This window comes from Sarcophilus harrisii, chromosome 3 (assembly GCF_902635505.1).
Source record: "Sarcophilus harrisii chromosome 3, mSarHar1.11, whole genome shotgun sequence".
NCBI lineage: Eukaryota > Metazoa > Chordata > Mammalia > Dasyuromorphia > Dasyuridae > Sarcophilus > Sarcophilus harrisii.
The window spans coordinates 59,164,337-59,180,766 of NC_045428.1; the positions used below are offsets into that span (position 1 = coordinate 59,164,337).

At 34.6% G+C, this 16,430-nt stretch overlaps 1 protein-coding gene across 1 annotated transcript in view; it reads right to left on the bottom strand.

Moving 5' to 3' along the window:
- SGPP2 (sphingosine-1-phosphate phosphatase 2) overlaps nt 1–16,430 on the bottom strand; it is a 124,429-nt gene that overhangs the window by 13,753 nt on the left and 94,246 nt on the right. The window contains exons 3-4 of the mRNA XM_023500814.2: nt 13,942–14,121; nt 11,042–11,131 (exon numbers count right to left, since the gene is read on the bottom strand). Of these exons, the coding sequence (XP_023356582.1) occupies nt 11,042–11,131; nt 13,942–14,121 (270 nt within the window). The remainder of the gene's footprint in view (nt 1–11,041; nt 11,132–13,941; nt 14,122–16,430) is intronic.

Below are 16,430 nucleotides of genomic sequence, written 5' to 3' on the forward strand. Positions count from 1 at the left end.
AAACATTTCTTCTAAGCAGAAGTGGTTCATTCTGTATTAACCTATGAATACAGTATATTCTATATATAGTATAAACTATAGTTCAGTTTAGTATAGACTATACAAAAGGAATAATCTTGAAGGTGTCCCATGTCCTACTCTTTTTTGATAAAAAAAAAAAAAAAAGGCATTTTAACTTTTTAACTTTTCTAATACAAACTCTCTCTAAAATGTTCAGGTTTGCCAAATGAAAAAATGAAATGGGACCAAATTAAGTTCTCATAAAATAAGAAAGAGAAAAATAAGAATTTTTATGTATGATTTGTAAGGTAAATAACAAATGACTTCCACTAACACCCTCTTTTGATTCCTCATTGTCACAGAATTCAGAGAACCTGCAGGGCTTCAAGGTCTGATAGATCTTTCCAAAAAAGGGTTCAATAACATTCTATATACCATCCAAAGACCAGTTTCGAGAGAGGGGACTATCACCAGATTAGTACAGGATGTTGTATTATTTCAGCTTGGTAATTCTCCAAAACTTATCTATCATATAGGACAATGATTACAATCATGAGTGATGGGGGCATTCACCCCAACAAAATCAAAAATTCTCAAAATATACTCTAAAACATGAGCAATTTGGGAATGATTACTGGTTGGTTCAGCATTAAAAAGATCTAACAAGTCTAGGCAGCAAGATTCCCCACCCTTAATTCTCTTTAATACTAACAGGCTATAACTTTATTGAATCTGAATGTCTGACACATCAATAGGATTATGACTTCAGATTAAATAAGTGTCTAAACAAATCATAAACAGTGAAATCATAGGGATACCAGTTTTCTTGGATTATTCTTGCCTAATGTGCCCTCTGCCCACTCAAATTTGAAAAGATCATTTAAATATTTACAGAGTCTTTGAGATTTCTTGAAGTAAACTTTTCTCCTCCCTTATTATTTGTGGACTTCCTAGCAGCTGTGCTGTAGAAGATAGAGTGCTGGGCTTGGAACCACAAAGATGTAAGTTCAGACCCCACCTCAGATCTTCACTGTGTGACCCTGGATAAGGCATTTAATCTCTGCTTCAATTTCCTTATCCTGAAAATGGGGATAAGAACAACATCTACCTATAGGGTTGTTGTAAAGGCCAAATGAGATATTAGATGGAAAGCATTTAGTGAACATTAAACTTAAGGAAAATCAATGTTAAAAACATATTTAATGCCCAAAGGCATTTTCCCTTACTTGCCTATCATTAAAGACAATTCCTAGGGGTTCAACCTAAAGAGCTGGTAAGCCCTTTACTCTTTGAGAAAAGCACCTAAAGACCAGCAGATATAACAGAGAAGCAGCAAGAATATCAAAGAGTAGTAGTAACAGCAGCAGAGATATCTAGGAGAGAACTCAGTGAAGAACCCTATAGAAAGGAGCATGACAAGGAGAACAGAGTAATAGATGACTCCAGCCCAGTAGAAAAACAAAACAAAACAAAACAGAAGGAAGAAAAGGGAAGCTCAACTTGCTTGATCCCGTCATCAGAAATCATCAGCAGCTCTGAAGCATCAGAGTTATGACTTTTCTGGTCATGCTCTCCAGATACATGAATTCCCTATGTATGTAACCATGGAAGAACACAAGTATGTTCCTTACATATATCATCTTACACATGGGTAATGTGGCAACCAGGGAGAAAGCGTACTCGTTTGCATTCTTCCTGGGGATTTCACTCAACAGAAATGTAAAAGATAGTATGTGGAAGGGTGACAAGTTTCTCTTTGACCCCAACAATGGTTCTTGTAACCAGGCAAATCAACTTTCAGCAAAATCAAAGGTGGAGTTGATGATTTCTAGCCTCCCTAGTCTTTTCAACAGATCTTTGTTATATATTCCTGCCATCCATAAAAATCACAAGAATTTAGAAACAAAGAAAATAGAGCTTTACAAATGTAAAATAGATATGTGTTGATATAAAATTTAAAAGTTTTGAACAAACAGAATTAATGAAACCAAATTACAAGGAAAGCAGGAAACTGGGGGATATTTTGTAACAATTATCTCTGATAAAGGCCTCATTCCTCAAATACACGGAGAACTGAGTCAAATTTATAAAAATACAAATTATTTCCCAATTGATAAATGGTCAAAGGATATGAATAGACAGTTTTCACACAAAGAGATCAAAGCTATGTGTAGTCATCTGAAAAAAATTTTTTAAATCACTACTGACTAGAGAAATGAAAATTAAAACACTCTGAAGTACTACCTTATATTAGAGAGAAAGAACAATAGTAAGGAAAGAAAAATGCATAGGAAGATCAAAAGGAGATACAAAATCAACTGAATTTACTATACTTTTAAAAAACAAGTAAGCTATACTAATAGAGACCTATACATTAATGTATAGTTCTCTTCTTCTGTTCTTTTACCTATGTGGAAACACTCATTTGGTTTTTAAGTATATCTATATCTATATTTTAACTTTTAAACTTTATTTATTTATAGCCAATTTGTCTGAAACCTTATCAATAACAACATCTATTAACATGGCTGCCCAATATGACAGAGTAGCATTCTACTATACGAAAAAAATATTTCGGTTCTTATAATGGTTGTATTTGAATTAACACTGGTTATTGGAAGAAGTTCTCTGGACCATATGCTTCCTGGGCTTAGGCTGTGTGTAAGCCATTATGGACTCTGACAATCAGGAGATTGCTCTATAAGACAAGAAATTTAAAAATATATCAATGGGGCCAGCTAGGTGGCACAATGGATAGATCACCAGCCCTGAAGTCAGGAGGGCCTGAGTTCAAATCTGGCCTCAGACACTTAAGACATCCTAGCTGTGTGACCCTGGGCAAGTCACTTAACCCCAATTGCCTCAGGGGGAAAATATATACATATTTTATACACATATATTTATACACATATATACACACAAAATATACACATATATTAGAAAGGCAGAGACAGGGAACATAAGAGATGGAACTATAAACGGAATAGAGAACGAGAACCTAAACCCATAAAGTGATATAGCCATATTGTTCCCAAACTGCAGTATGTTGAAACTGGACCATGATCATTCTAGAAGAGAGATGATCACTTTCCATTGTCCTCAATCCCGCCCAAGGGAATCCTGGGTTTCTAAAAATATTCTAAAAAGCAGAAAACATTGAATTCTAGATATCCACTCCTGGGAATAAATTCTGAAATGCCCTTTCATTTCTATTATGCTAAAGCATCAAAAGAATTGAAGTGAAATTAAGTTTTAATTCCAGTCAATCCATCAACTAAGTATTGTGTGAAAACTGCTGAAAATATTAAAAAAAACAAAACAAAAAAACCTCAAACCAAACCAGTCTTATGAGAAAGATAATAATGCAATTAGGAATAAACAAGATACATACAGGATTAATTTAGGATAGTCTCAAATATAAGGCACTAGGAAAGGTTTTTGTTTTTTTGTTTTTTGGTTTTTTTTTCATAAGGGAACCTACAAGGAAACCTGGGAAAGTCAAGAGACAGAGACAAGAAGGGAGAATATTCCAAGAAGGGGGTACAGCCAGTGAAAATTCTTGAATAGAGAGATAAAGTGTTATGGGCAAGGAACAGCAAGGATGTCAGTTACAATGGATTGTGGAGAATCTGGAGGGAAGTTGGGTATCAGGATTTGAGGAAGGAAGAAGGGGGAAAGGTTATGAAGGTTTCTGAACGCCAAACTGAGAATTTTATATTGGACATTAGAGATGAAAGGCATGACATGGTCAGATCTGGCTTTAGGAAGATCAGTCCAACAACTTAGTAGAGGATAGATTGTCGTGTGTTGGAGACTACATTTTTCTGTATGGGAGCAAAGACTATTTAGTACTTGATTCTTGACTTTATTTATGTTGTTTCTTATCTTAATTAAATGCTTGTGCTTTTTGGATTTATGTGTTCTTTGTATGATTAAGCAAAATAATAAGAATAACAAATTAATGAATATAAATAATAATAAATGGCAATCAACTCAGTCCACGAGTTAATCAGTTACTAATTTATTGTTAATTTATGAACATACTATATTTATTTACCTTTATTTTTCTTTCTTTCTTTCTTTATTAGGTACTCTTACAATATTCCCAATAAGCAGCCATGAACCACCAAGAAATAGCTATAAGGGTGGTATTAAAAAAAATTTTTTAAAGCAAATCATTTAAAGCATAGTTGGAAAAATAAATCCAAACGATCAAAATAAAAATGTGCCAGATATAACAAGTTTCTACAATAAATCAATCTTTGAGCTCTCTAATCTCAGGGCTGGGTATGCCTTGGAAACTCAGTTCCTAGTTCCTGCTATAACTATAACTGGAAAAATGAGAAAAAAAAAAAAAAAGAGATCTGTTTGAGACCAACTGGTTAATTTCTGCTTGGATATTTGGTGTTTCTGGTTTCCGGTTCTGAACTCGGAACTCAACTTTTTTTGTGTTCTCTGGCTCCTGTATGGCTCATTTGACTTTGACCTTGTCATAGATCATGGGTCTCTGTTCTTGCCTGATGGCTCAGCTTGATTCTTTGCTTCCTTACTGATCTATAAAATGTTTTCTCCAAGTTGTAAATGGCAGGTAGCCTGCAACCACAATTTGTTCCACTCCTGGCTCACCCTCGTACTATCTCTGCCACCTGTTCTGGACTAGACCCAGGTCTTGATCCCTAAAGTAGCCAACAATCCAAGTTTAGCCAAAGAAATGGGCTGTTCTGTTCTATCACTTCTCACCTCTTATTGGGAAAGAATACAACAATTATGGAATCTATCTTTTTTTTTCCTCCCAGTGACATGTTCCTTAAGAAAGTCACTGGAATATGTGGGAAGCACAACTGCAACCCCAGTAACTTTAGCGAAATAAAAGAAAAGAAAGAAAAATACATTTCTCTCCAGGGTCATGGAAGAATAGTGGATATAATATTATTTATAATAATTTATGGTGAGAACCACAATTCTTTTTAAATCTTGGCAGCCCTCAGAGGAGTAGTTGTTTAAAAGTTAAATGGAAATTAAATATAGAGTGGCATGAACACAGTCCTGTGCTCCCTCCTCTCCTGTCCAGCAGTGACTGGTAACTCAGGTGGAGTGCTAAGCATATTGGGGGAAAACAGACACACACATCAAAATGCTATACTCTGAGCTAGAAGAGAATTTTGTGTAATGTAAAGGTAACAGTATTTGGAAAATTTTTCAATGTTGATTCCAACCAGGACTGAAAAAAAATGTGTATTTATATATGTATGCACATACATACACACGTGTATATACACAAGTGTATACACATATGTATAGTATGTGTATATTTGTGAGCAAAGTATGATACGTACTTATGTGTTACACATAAATATATGTATGTGTTACTGATGCATATATGTGTATATACACATTTACCTATAATTTACCAACAAATAATTTAGCTAGATAACTAATTATTTACAGAAAAAGACATTCAGTAAAGGTCAATAAAATAAGACTGGGATTCAGCCAATTCAAGTGGAAAATAAATCAACAATGACTCCCTCCATCACATGTCAATTATTCACTAAAAGATGTAATAGGAAAATAATATCTCTGACTCCCTTTCAGCTTCACCAAATTTTTAGAGTTGGAAGAAACCTCTATAGCCACCCTGTTGAACATATAAATGAAATGGATCCTCACTATAATTTACCTAACAAGAGAGTGCAATTTCTGTTTGAACTCCTGCAAAGTGTGGCTGTTGATAATTGGGAAAATTCTGAAGGGATTCAAGTCAGTTTTGTATAAGATGGTGAAAAATTTGAAACAGAGGATAGAGTTCTGAAATCAGGAAGCAAAAAATCCTGTCTATTTGACCTATAGCAGGTCAAAGCAAGTCAATAAGCATATTATTTATTAGGCACTTTGCTAAATTTTGGGGACACACAGAAGTGCCAAATCAAACCTGACTCTCAAGAAGCTCACAGTTTTATGTTAGAAATAACTATACACAAATATATACTATATACAAATAACTGTATACAAACAAGATATAGGACATAGGTGACTTGGTTGACAGAGCACCAGCTCTAGAATCAGGAGAACCAGAGTTCAAATCTAGCCTCAGATGTTTATCAGCCCTGTGATCCTGGACAAGTAACTTAATCCCACTTGCCTCCCTCCAAAACAAACATCAACAACAAAGACAGAAACAAAACAAATTGGAAATAATCTTAGAGAAATGACACTAAAAACGAGGAGTTAATCTCTGTTAGCCTCAGTTTTCTTATGTGTATAATGTGGATAATATGAATGTCTACTTCATAAGATTGTTGTGAGAATCAAATGTTCTGCAAACCTTCAAGTGTCATATCATAATAGCCAGTATTTGTAGAGTGCTCTAAGATTTGCAATCTGTCTTACATGTTTGTTTCTTTGACTCTCACAACTACTTTTTTGGGTAGATGATATTATTCCCATTCTTTACAGATGAGGAAACTGAGGAAGAATCAGTTAAGTGACTTGTCCAGAGTCACCCAGCTAAGTTTCAGGTTTTTCTTATTTAAAGAATAAGTGCTGGGCTATATGTGCTGGGCCACCTAGTATTTGTAACTGAAGAAATTACATGGATTCCTGCTAACTCTGCCATGCTTTACGTTTTTTTCTTTTAATTCCTTTTGTTTATTTTACTAAAGAGAATCATTTATTTTTACTATTCATTTTTATTTTAAAACTACTTTTTAATTAAATCTTTTATTTTCAAAATATATGCGTAGATAATCTTCAACATTCACCCTTGCAAAACCCTGTGCTCCAAATTTTTTCCTTTCCTTTCCTCCACTCTCTCCCCTAGATGGCAAGTAATCTAATATATGTTAAACATGTGCAATTGTTCTATACATATTTCCACAAATACCATGCTGCACACATACACACACACACACACACACACACACAAAACCAGATCAAAACAGAAAAATGAGAAAGAAAATAAAATGCAAGCCACAACAACAAAAAGAGTGAAAATACTATGTTGTGATCCACACTCAATTCCTACAGTCCTCTCTGGCTGCAAATGGTTCTCTTCATCACAAGATCATTGGAACTGGCCTGAATCTTCTTACTGTTGAAGAGAGCCATGCCCATCACTATTAATCATCGTACTATCAATTTTTTTTTAAAAATTGAGCTCCACAAGCTATACCCAGAGAAAGAACTCCAGGAAATGAGTATGAACCACTTCATAGAATTCCCAATCCCTCTATTTTTGTCTGCCTGCATTTTTTATTTCCTTCACAGGTTAATTATACACTATTTCAAAGTCCGATTCTTTTTGTACAGCAAAATAACTTTATGGACATGTATACATATATTGTATTTAACTTATACTTTAACATATTTAACATATATTGGTTAACCTGCCATCTGGGGGAGAGAGGGGGGTGAAAGAGGGGAAAAATTGAAACAAAAGGTTTTGCAGTTGTCAGTGCTGAAAAATTACCCATGCATATATCTTGTAAATAAAAAGCAAAAATTAAAAATAAATAAATAAATAGAGTTCCAAATTTTTCCTTCCCTCCTACCCCTCCCCCACCCATTGAGAAGGCAAGAAATATTATATCAATTATACATGTGAAATCATATAAAACATTTTTCCATACTAGTCATGTTGCAAAAAAAGCAAGAAAAATAAAGAAATTCAAAAATTATGCTTCAATCCCTATTCAAAGCTTGTTAGTTCTCTCTCTAAAGATGAATAGCAATTTTCATCATGAGTCTTTTGAAACTGTCCTAGATCAGAGTTGCTAAATCTTTCACAATTAACTGATCATTTCAATATTACTGTGTACAATGTTTTCCTAGTTCTGCTCACTCCTTTTTGCATCAGTTCACATAAGATTTCATAGTCAGCCTATCTTTAAAAGTTTGTTAGTGTCATGCTCCTAATAAGAACAACTTTCATCTCTGTATATAAGCATATGTAAAGTATACTCTAGGTGTGTCCAAGGGAACATTCACCATAGACTCTGGGAAAGGGCTAATAGGAATACTTTCCCATGGTGTCAGAGCAAATTCAGCTCAACTCTGGACTACGTTTCCACTGCAACTGAAAGATGATGTTCTTCCCTCTTCACAAACCTGCAGGCTACGAATAAATACCCATTCACAAATGAAGAAGTTGAGGGATACAGCTCATGTGTGTTAAAGCTGGAGTTTGAAATCCATTCCTTCTAACTTGACAGCAGGATGAAAGAATGGACAGATGAGTCCAGTATCATTCTGTAAGGGATCAGAACCCTTGATGATATTGTGATGAACTCTATCTTAAAGTAAGAGGGAAGAAGAAGAATTGCAAGAGGATGCAAAGATTTGCATCTCAAGCTGTTTATCGGAATGAAGTCAAATTATTGCCTATTATGCTTATATGGGTGGTACATTGCAAAGGCCGATAAACTTGGACTTCAGAAGACCCGAATTCCAATCCTGCTTCACATATATAATAAGGAAATTAAGTGGCAAATCACTTAACCTCTCTGTGCCTTGGTTTCCTCATCTGTAAAAGTATTGTAAGGATCAACTAATTAACATGTAATATGCTTTGCCAACCTTAAGTGCTATATAAATGCTAGCTATTATTATTGTTCTGATTCCACATCTAGGGTTCTTTCCATTATTATACTTGCAGAGAACATATGATAGGATGTGGTGACAGTCTTACATTTGTCTAGTCAATGGTAAGTGTGCCAGTACAACCTTCTTTGGGGGAAAAGGAATGAGAAGACTACTATTAGAAAATTAGCACCTCACTTTTTTTTTAATTCAAAGAATTACAAGTCTAAATCTTAAACGGAGCTCAGAGATACCTTCATTTTACACATCAGGAAATTGGGAAATTAATTGCCTAAGGACATACAGGTAGAAAACGGCAGATCTGGCATTCAAACCCAAGACCCAAGACTTCAAATTCAGTTCTTTTTGGACAACACTACCCACAGAAATATAAGAAGCTACTATTTGACACTATCCTGATAACAAACCCGAGACATATATCTTTTAATCATAGTTCTAATGAATTCTCTTTTCTTTCTGTTGCTTTAAGCCAGTGGTTCTCAGACTTTTGTTCTCAGTATCTTCATGTTGTTAAAAAACTATCAAAGATCTGTTCAAAGAGTTTTTGTTCACATGGGTTATATTTATAGCTATTTACTATATTAGAAATAAAAAATGATTTTGAATTTGTAGACCTTCTGAAAGGGTTTCAGAGACCCCAACAATTCTTTGGACTACACTTTGAGGACCACTGCTCTAAGCAGTAGTTCACTCATTATCCCAATTGTCTGAGTTCTGGCCCTTATCATTGGGACCTTTATCAGCTAAGCCTAGGCCTGAAGTTTCTGGGGGCAACTTTGAAAAATAATGGAGAAAAATCAGAACCTCAACTTCTCTTCAAGAGTGTTAGACTAACCCTTATTTCGTCTAATACTTCAATACTGCTGTCCCTTAGAGTAAGTATACTAAGGTCAAGGGAGGTAGTCAATATTTCTGCCCTCCAGAAAACCATCCCATAATGGAAAATGTTTTGTTATAGCTCTACTGAAGTGGTTTTTATATGTATTTTCAATTCAGTCATATATATTTTAATGCTGAATTTTAACCTGAATTCATAAGATGGTTTTTAATTTAAACCCAATGAAATTCAAATAACCCCCTCAAAAAAGTGAAAAAAGTAAAAAATTGCCAACAAACCCAAGAGAACTCTACTTAATTCCAAGTCTATAAACACATTTGGAAGCAGCCTCTTTACCCTCCAAGCAGCAGTGTAGCAAATTGAGAATTTGCTCCCTGCCAATTCCCCCCCTGGATTCTACCACTTCCTGTTTAGCTCAAAGTGAAATGGGACTGAGAGTGAAGAAAAGGACTCTGTAGTGTCTAGAATGCTAGGACTTAGAGCTGGTCAGATAATATTCCCATGACCGGAGCCACCCTTACCCCAGAAATGACTCTAGTTGTTTCAACATCCCTTATTGCTTCCCTCAAAGTTAAGTTCAGCAGCCACACAAAGAAAGAACATTAAAACCTCTTCCTTGTGTTTTGAATTCATCAAGATTCTTGACCCATTTCATCTGAGGCACCCTATGCCACTCAAGTCATTCTTCTATTCTATACCTACCACTGCCTGGTTTTTGCTTTAATAGTTTTGAACACACTCCTTTTCCCCCAGAATCCATTAAATACAGCAGCTTCTGCTGGTTAAAATGTCTCTTCTCCCATTTTCTCCCAGCTATATCCTGTCCCAAACAACAACTAGCACTAGTCAACAATTAAATTCAACAAATATGAATTAATTACTTACTATTCACTTGGGACAGCAACAAAAAACTAAGAAGAGTTTTCTTGCCCTTTTATGGTAACTGATAAAGGCAATTTTCACTTTTTCTACAGTTAGGAATAAAACATTTGATGACTAACTTTTTAAAGTAGCTTTTTTCTTAATTTTCTTTGTTATTATGAACTTAATAGTCATAGAGAAATATAAACATTTCAATATAAAAAGATGTATATAAAACTGTGAACCATTAGTTTTATTAAAAAGATATTTAAATGTAAAAGAATAGTAATAAAATTACCATGTTTATATTCCTACTGAAGTTTTTGGGGTTTGTTTTGTTTTGTTTTTTATTGCATGGTTTTACTCATTTGTTATAAGAAGATCTTAGTGTGTGGTTATAAGAAGGACTGTGTGTGTGTGTGTGTGTGTGTGTGTGTAAGACAAGGAAGTAATGTGGCAGGGAATAAGCTAATGAAGAGTGAGTGATGGAGAAGCCCCTCAAAAAGAAAAGGGAATAAATATAATCAATTTTCAAATACCAACGATGGTGGTATAATATCCTGTTAATATTATCTAGAGAATTAGTTACCACGGATATGTATGCCCTGCAAAATGACCTACCACAGGGCTGATGGGAAGATGAATTAAATTGGAAAAGAATTTTGTAAACATAAATAACTTAAGTGAATTCATCTTGCTAATCTAGTCTTCCAATATTCAGCTCCAGATTTGAGAAAAACTTACCAGTACTGTGTGCATGCCAGTATAAAGTCGGCTAAGGGATACCATAGTAGAAAACAAGATGGCCAGCATTAGTCCCAATGCAAAGGGATACTGTGGAAAGAGAGAAAGAAGAAATGAGAGTTTGTGTGGCATTTGACATTAATATTTCAACATTATATAAAACGAATACATTTCAGTGAGTTATCCTTTTTGGCTCTCATCTAGCATTATATACACTAACAATCTTGCCATTCAGACCCAGACATAAGAAAAAGGAGAGAGAGGGGAGATACTTAAGTATGAAGTTATAACACTTCAATTCCAACAAAAAGATAAATGATACCGAGTGGAAAACAGACTCATGTCTGAAGCTGCTAAGTCGAAGGAAATGGAATTTCCATTCTTACTTTTTCTTTAAGCTCATAGAAATTAGGCATGAGGAAAGTCAACAATGCTTCCACCCAGATGTTCTGAGTATCAGTTATCACCCAATGGTCATAGGAATGGCAATGGAATACAGTGACTAGGGGGCTGGAGTGGACTTTAGGAAGTTTGGGGATTCTGAGTTGGAATGATACACTAGCTAGTTGAACCTGAGTGTTTCTAGGACTCAGATTGCTCATCTGTAAAGTGGGGATGACAATCATAACACTGACCAGAGCTTCTAAAGTTCTCATAAAGACCCCAAAGCAATGAATACAAAGTGTTTTGCAAACCTGAAAGCACAATGGTGATGATATCTTTTGGTGGGATGATCTGGGAAATTGCATGTATATGTAAACTTGGATGGCTAGAGTCCAAACTCAATTCAACTTTTTGGAGGAGGCAGAAGCAGTTAAGTGACTTGACAGAGTCACACAGCTAGTAAGTGTCTGAGGCCAGATTTGTACGACTGACTTTTAGGGTTGGTGCTTTAATTGCTATGCCATCTACCTGCCTTAATTGCACCTAAAAGTCATCACCCCCATCTCAGAGTTAATAATTGCTTGGTCGTTATCATGCTCATTCAGCGCTGACAAAGTTCCAAAGACCTATCTATATGTCTTTCTAAAATTTAACATTCATTTGGCTTTAGATGTTTAGCCACATTGATTTCAAAATTAGCCAGTTAATGTTGGCACTGGTTGAATTTTGGACATTAGCATTAATCTATATTCACACAGTCATCTGAGTATGTTTAGATCTGTTTATTAGGGGAAAAGCTAGAAGAACTAAATAGCTAATTTTATTTATCATAAAGATATGTGTATATAAGGGGGAAAAAAGAATCAGAACATCTTTGCTACATATCCACTAAAAGTGATTTTAAAAGATTCAATGTAGTCTTAAGTTAGACCTACCTAATCTGTTTCCTAAGGACAGTCTCCTTTTTACTGTTTCAATCTTGTGACAAAAACTTATTGTGATTAGCATGGCTGTAGGTTTTTAGGAGCACCTGAGGATGCTGGTACCTCACCCACAAAGGGCTCTTGGGCTTGCCTCTCTCAGATAATGTTTATGTCAAAAGTTTAGGAGCACCACGAACAATTACATACCAATTTACTTGGAGGTTGGTGTGTCTTATTTTCTAATTAAAAAACAAACAAACAAATCACATTTAAGTAACATGCTAAATTGCTAAGCAGCACTAAAATATGTACCCAGATTTGGGGGGCAAAAAGATGGAAATGTCTTCTTAAAAGGGGATCCCACTCAGATTTAACTGAGGTCTAAAATTTGCAAAAAGTAAAAATTAATCTCTAGACAATTTACATAATTTAAAGGAATGGTTGTCTAAAAGGAGAGAAATGACAACATTTATGTCATTTAACTATTTTAAGAGTACCCCTGCCCTCCCAACTCCACCCAAAGAAAAGCTGAGAAAAGATGCTTCTCTCCTTCCAATGGGAAATGGGGAGTAGTGGGGAGACTATGGGAGCAGAATATTGTGTATATACAAACTTAGGTGATGTATTGGCTTGTTTTTCTGAGCTACATTTTCCCCCTTTTTTCTCTTCTTTTTATTCTTTGTAACAAGGAATAGCTTGTGGGTAAGGGATGGGATGTATTTGGAAACAATGGTTACATAAAAACAAAATATATTAATAAAAAGGAAAAAAATCAAAGAAAGGCAATCTTTTTTAAATTATTAAAGGCAGTCTTAGCAGAATTAGTATTCAAGCTATTGCATAATCATAAAAATTAACACATTTTCCATAACAATTATTAATCTTTTAGCAAATATGTTGTAAACTTAATCCCATTTAGTTTTTTCCTAAGCAATGCTTTGAACCCATCCATTAGAATGGACTATCCCTCACCAAAAGCAGGAAGAGCCTGGGAACTTTTGGTTCAGGATGATGGCTGCTTACTGCTTCTGGCTACAGACAACATGACCAAATAAATTTGGTGGTTTCAGTTCAATCCTTGGGGATCATTTGTTCAGAGTACAAAACTTCCTAAGTCTTAGCACAACTGGTTGTTCTAAAGAAAAAACCAAGAGGGCTAGAATTTAAAACTTAGACCTGGCTATGAGACTGACAACAATAATAGTTAAAATTTTATTGGGTGTCACTGTGAGGGTTTAATCCATCCTAGTCACTGTTTCATGAATCTTAAAGTCACTCAAGCTGTTTTTATATGGAAAATTCTGAAATGAAAATCTGTTCTCCTAAACAACACTCCTCCCTTCATAGCCCTCCCCAAGAAGGGTCAATCTTCTAGAGAAGAAACAGCAAATGAATGGAAGTAGCAGCTTGTTTAAATCCCAGTTCAGTCCATTTCTAAAGTATCACCTTGGGCAAGTTCTCTTTATTTTAGTTTCTTCTTCTATGAAACTTAGTTTGTATTCTCTAAATCCTCTTTCAGTTCTAAATTGACTCTATGATTCTTATCATTCTATCCTCAGTACCAGAAGAACCCTCAGTAGGGCTGCTTCCTACCTCATATCTGTCCATCGTAGAGATGAGGAATGTGAAAGAGATAGAGGTTGCCGCCATGGCATGAGTTGATGGCATTCCAAATTCATCAGCTAACCTCTTTTCTAACTTCACGACTGGAGGGGAAGAGGGCCGGGGCCACTTCAAAATATCTTTGGAGACTTGACCTATATACATAATCACCTGCAGAATAAAAGGAATAAATTAAATTTAAATTGATGGATATAACCTAGAAATTCAACAGATGGAACTGGTTTCTCAGTCACACCCTAAAGATGCAGAATGTCCAACCTCTCCCTTGTACCATCCATCTGTAAATCATAATAGGTTATTGGGACATATTTTAAAAACACTTGCCTTCTGTAGCTCATAACTACAAAGTAGCTTATAATAAGAAATGATGGTCCAGCATGGCAAAAAACCAAAACAATATTTCAAATCAGGCAGAATTTCCTATTCCAAATAATGACTAGAGGTTTATTATTCTTGATGAAGGGAAGTTAAGAAGGATAATTGGAGTCCATTCGACTGTAATCAATAAGTCTAGGGGAAAAAAAGTCACATAAGTATTTTTTATATTTTCAGCTTTATTGATTTGTTTTCTTTTTACATTATAGAGTCAATCCTCAAATTTTGTGGGAGTAATGTTCCTTTAAAAATGGTACAAAAGTAAAAAGCATGAATATTGATACATTGAACCTATGGGATATAGGGGGTTAGGTTCCCATAACTACCCCAAATTATAATCTTTTACTAGAGATTGCTGAAAATACAAATAATTCTTTATAATAAGACATTGATTCTGATAATATGACTTTTCCTAACACAGTAACCACGAAATAACCCTTAAAACGCAGTACACAAAATAAAGTTGAAAACATGCAAAACACTTTTTCTCATTAGTAATTCCTTAGAATTCTGTGACCTTTTGCGCTTATATATCAAACAAAAATATTGATTTCAGACAATGCTATACTGCTATAAACCCTTCTACCTTGGCTGCTCTGAAAAGCAGGGGAGAAAGTGCTTTCATATTAGCTTTTCATGTTAGACAGGCAAGGTCTGAACAAATTTTTGTATATAAATTTAATAAATTACATATAATCATGGGTGTATACACATATTATATTATAGATGACGATGATGATACATCCTAACTATAACTATCTATTACCTCTCTATAATGGATATTATTACTCCCATAATGGATATTATATTTCAGCATCAGTCCTCTGGAATTAGGAATGGTCATACATAAGCCCTATTTTTAGTGGGAGACAGAACATAAATTAGAGTGAATTTGGTTAATCCTTCCTCCTTACCCCTCATAATGTGGCTTAGATTATGAACACAAAGAATTTACTCAATATTTTTTTAGGGGGACAGGGGAGACAGAATTCAAAGATACTAGGAATAAGTCAGGGCTGAGTACTCTGTTTACTTTTTATTTCCTTTTTTTAAATGTCACTTTTAATCATGAACATTAATAGCTTACCAAGAATATATTTATAGATTTTTTTGGTTAAGTGTCTAAGATCATCTTAGCATTTTCTCATGTTTTTAATTTCTCATAATGGCCATCAAAAGAATCATTATGATCAGCTAGACATTCTTTTAGATCTTCCTGGGTTTAGGTATCTACATTAATCCATGTAGTTCCTCATTAACATACAACATTATTTGAGTTTACCAAACAGCCTCTGGAGTGTGCAGTTTATGTTTATTTGTGCATAATGGAAATTTTTTGTGGAACTATAAACCATAGCCTCTAACTGGATTCAGCCAGCAATAACCCTGAGAGCCTAAGGCTTCAGTGAAAATCCTACAGAATCTTTTTGCTAAGATATTATGATACAAAAACCTTGACCATGTTAATCATCTCTTTATGACCAGGAACTGTCCCCAAGTCTTTGAATCTTATGAAACCACTGCATTTATTCAGAATACATTTATATATGTACTTCTTGTCTTTGCTATTAGTGTATAACAAGAATTAGGTTTGTATTCCCAAAGTCTATCACAGAGACTGCAGATTTTTGGTGCTTAATAAATGCTTGTTGATTGATTAGTTGAAGGGCTATACCCATTTCTGTCTGCTAAGTTTAAAATATTGTACAGAGGAAGATCAAATTACCCAAACCCAAATTAACCAAAAATAAGCTGATTTGTTCACAAAGAGGAAATTTTAAAATTATACAAAATTACACACCAACAAAACAGACTTAAAATGGAGCTGCTGAACTCCTTAAAAAAAAAAAAAAAAAAAAAAACCAACAATATAGGCAAACCAACAAACAAGAATTTGAGAACTTAATCCAATCTCAGGAAAACAAACAACCCAGCAATCCATAAATCAATTGCCAAAGTGAGGGAAAACCCATTCAGGTAAAAAATTAATCAAGTGTTTAAAGAACAATTAGTACCTACATTACAAAAAAAAATTGTCAAAAATAGAGAGGGGAAAATACTCAATGAAATTCCTTTTATAAGAC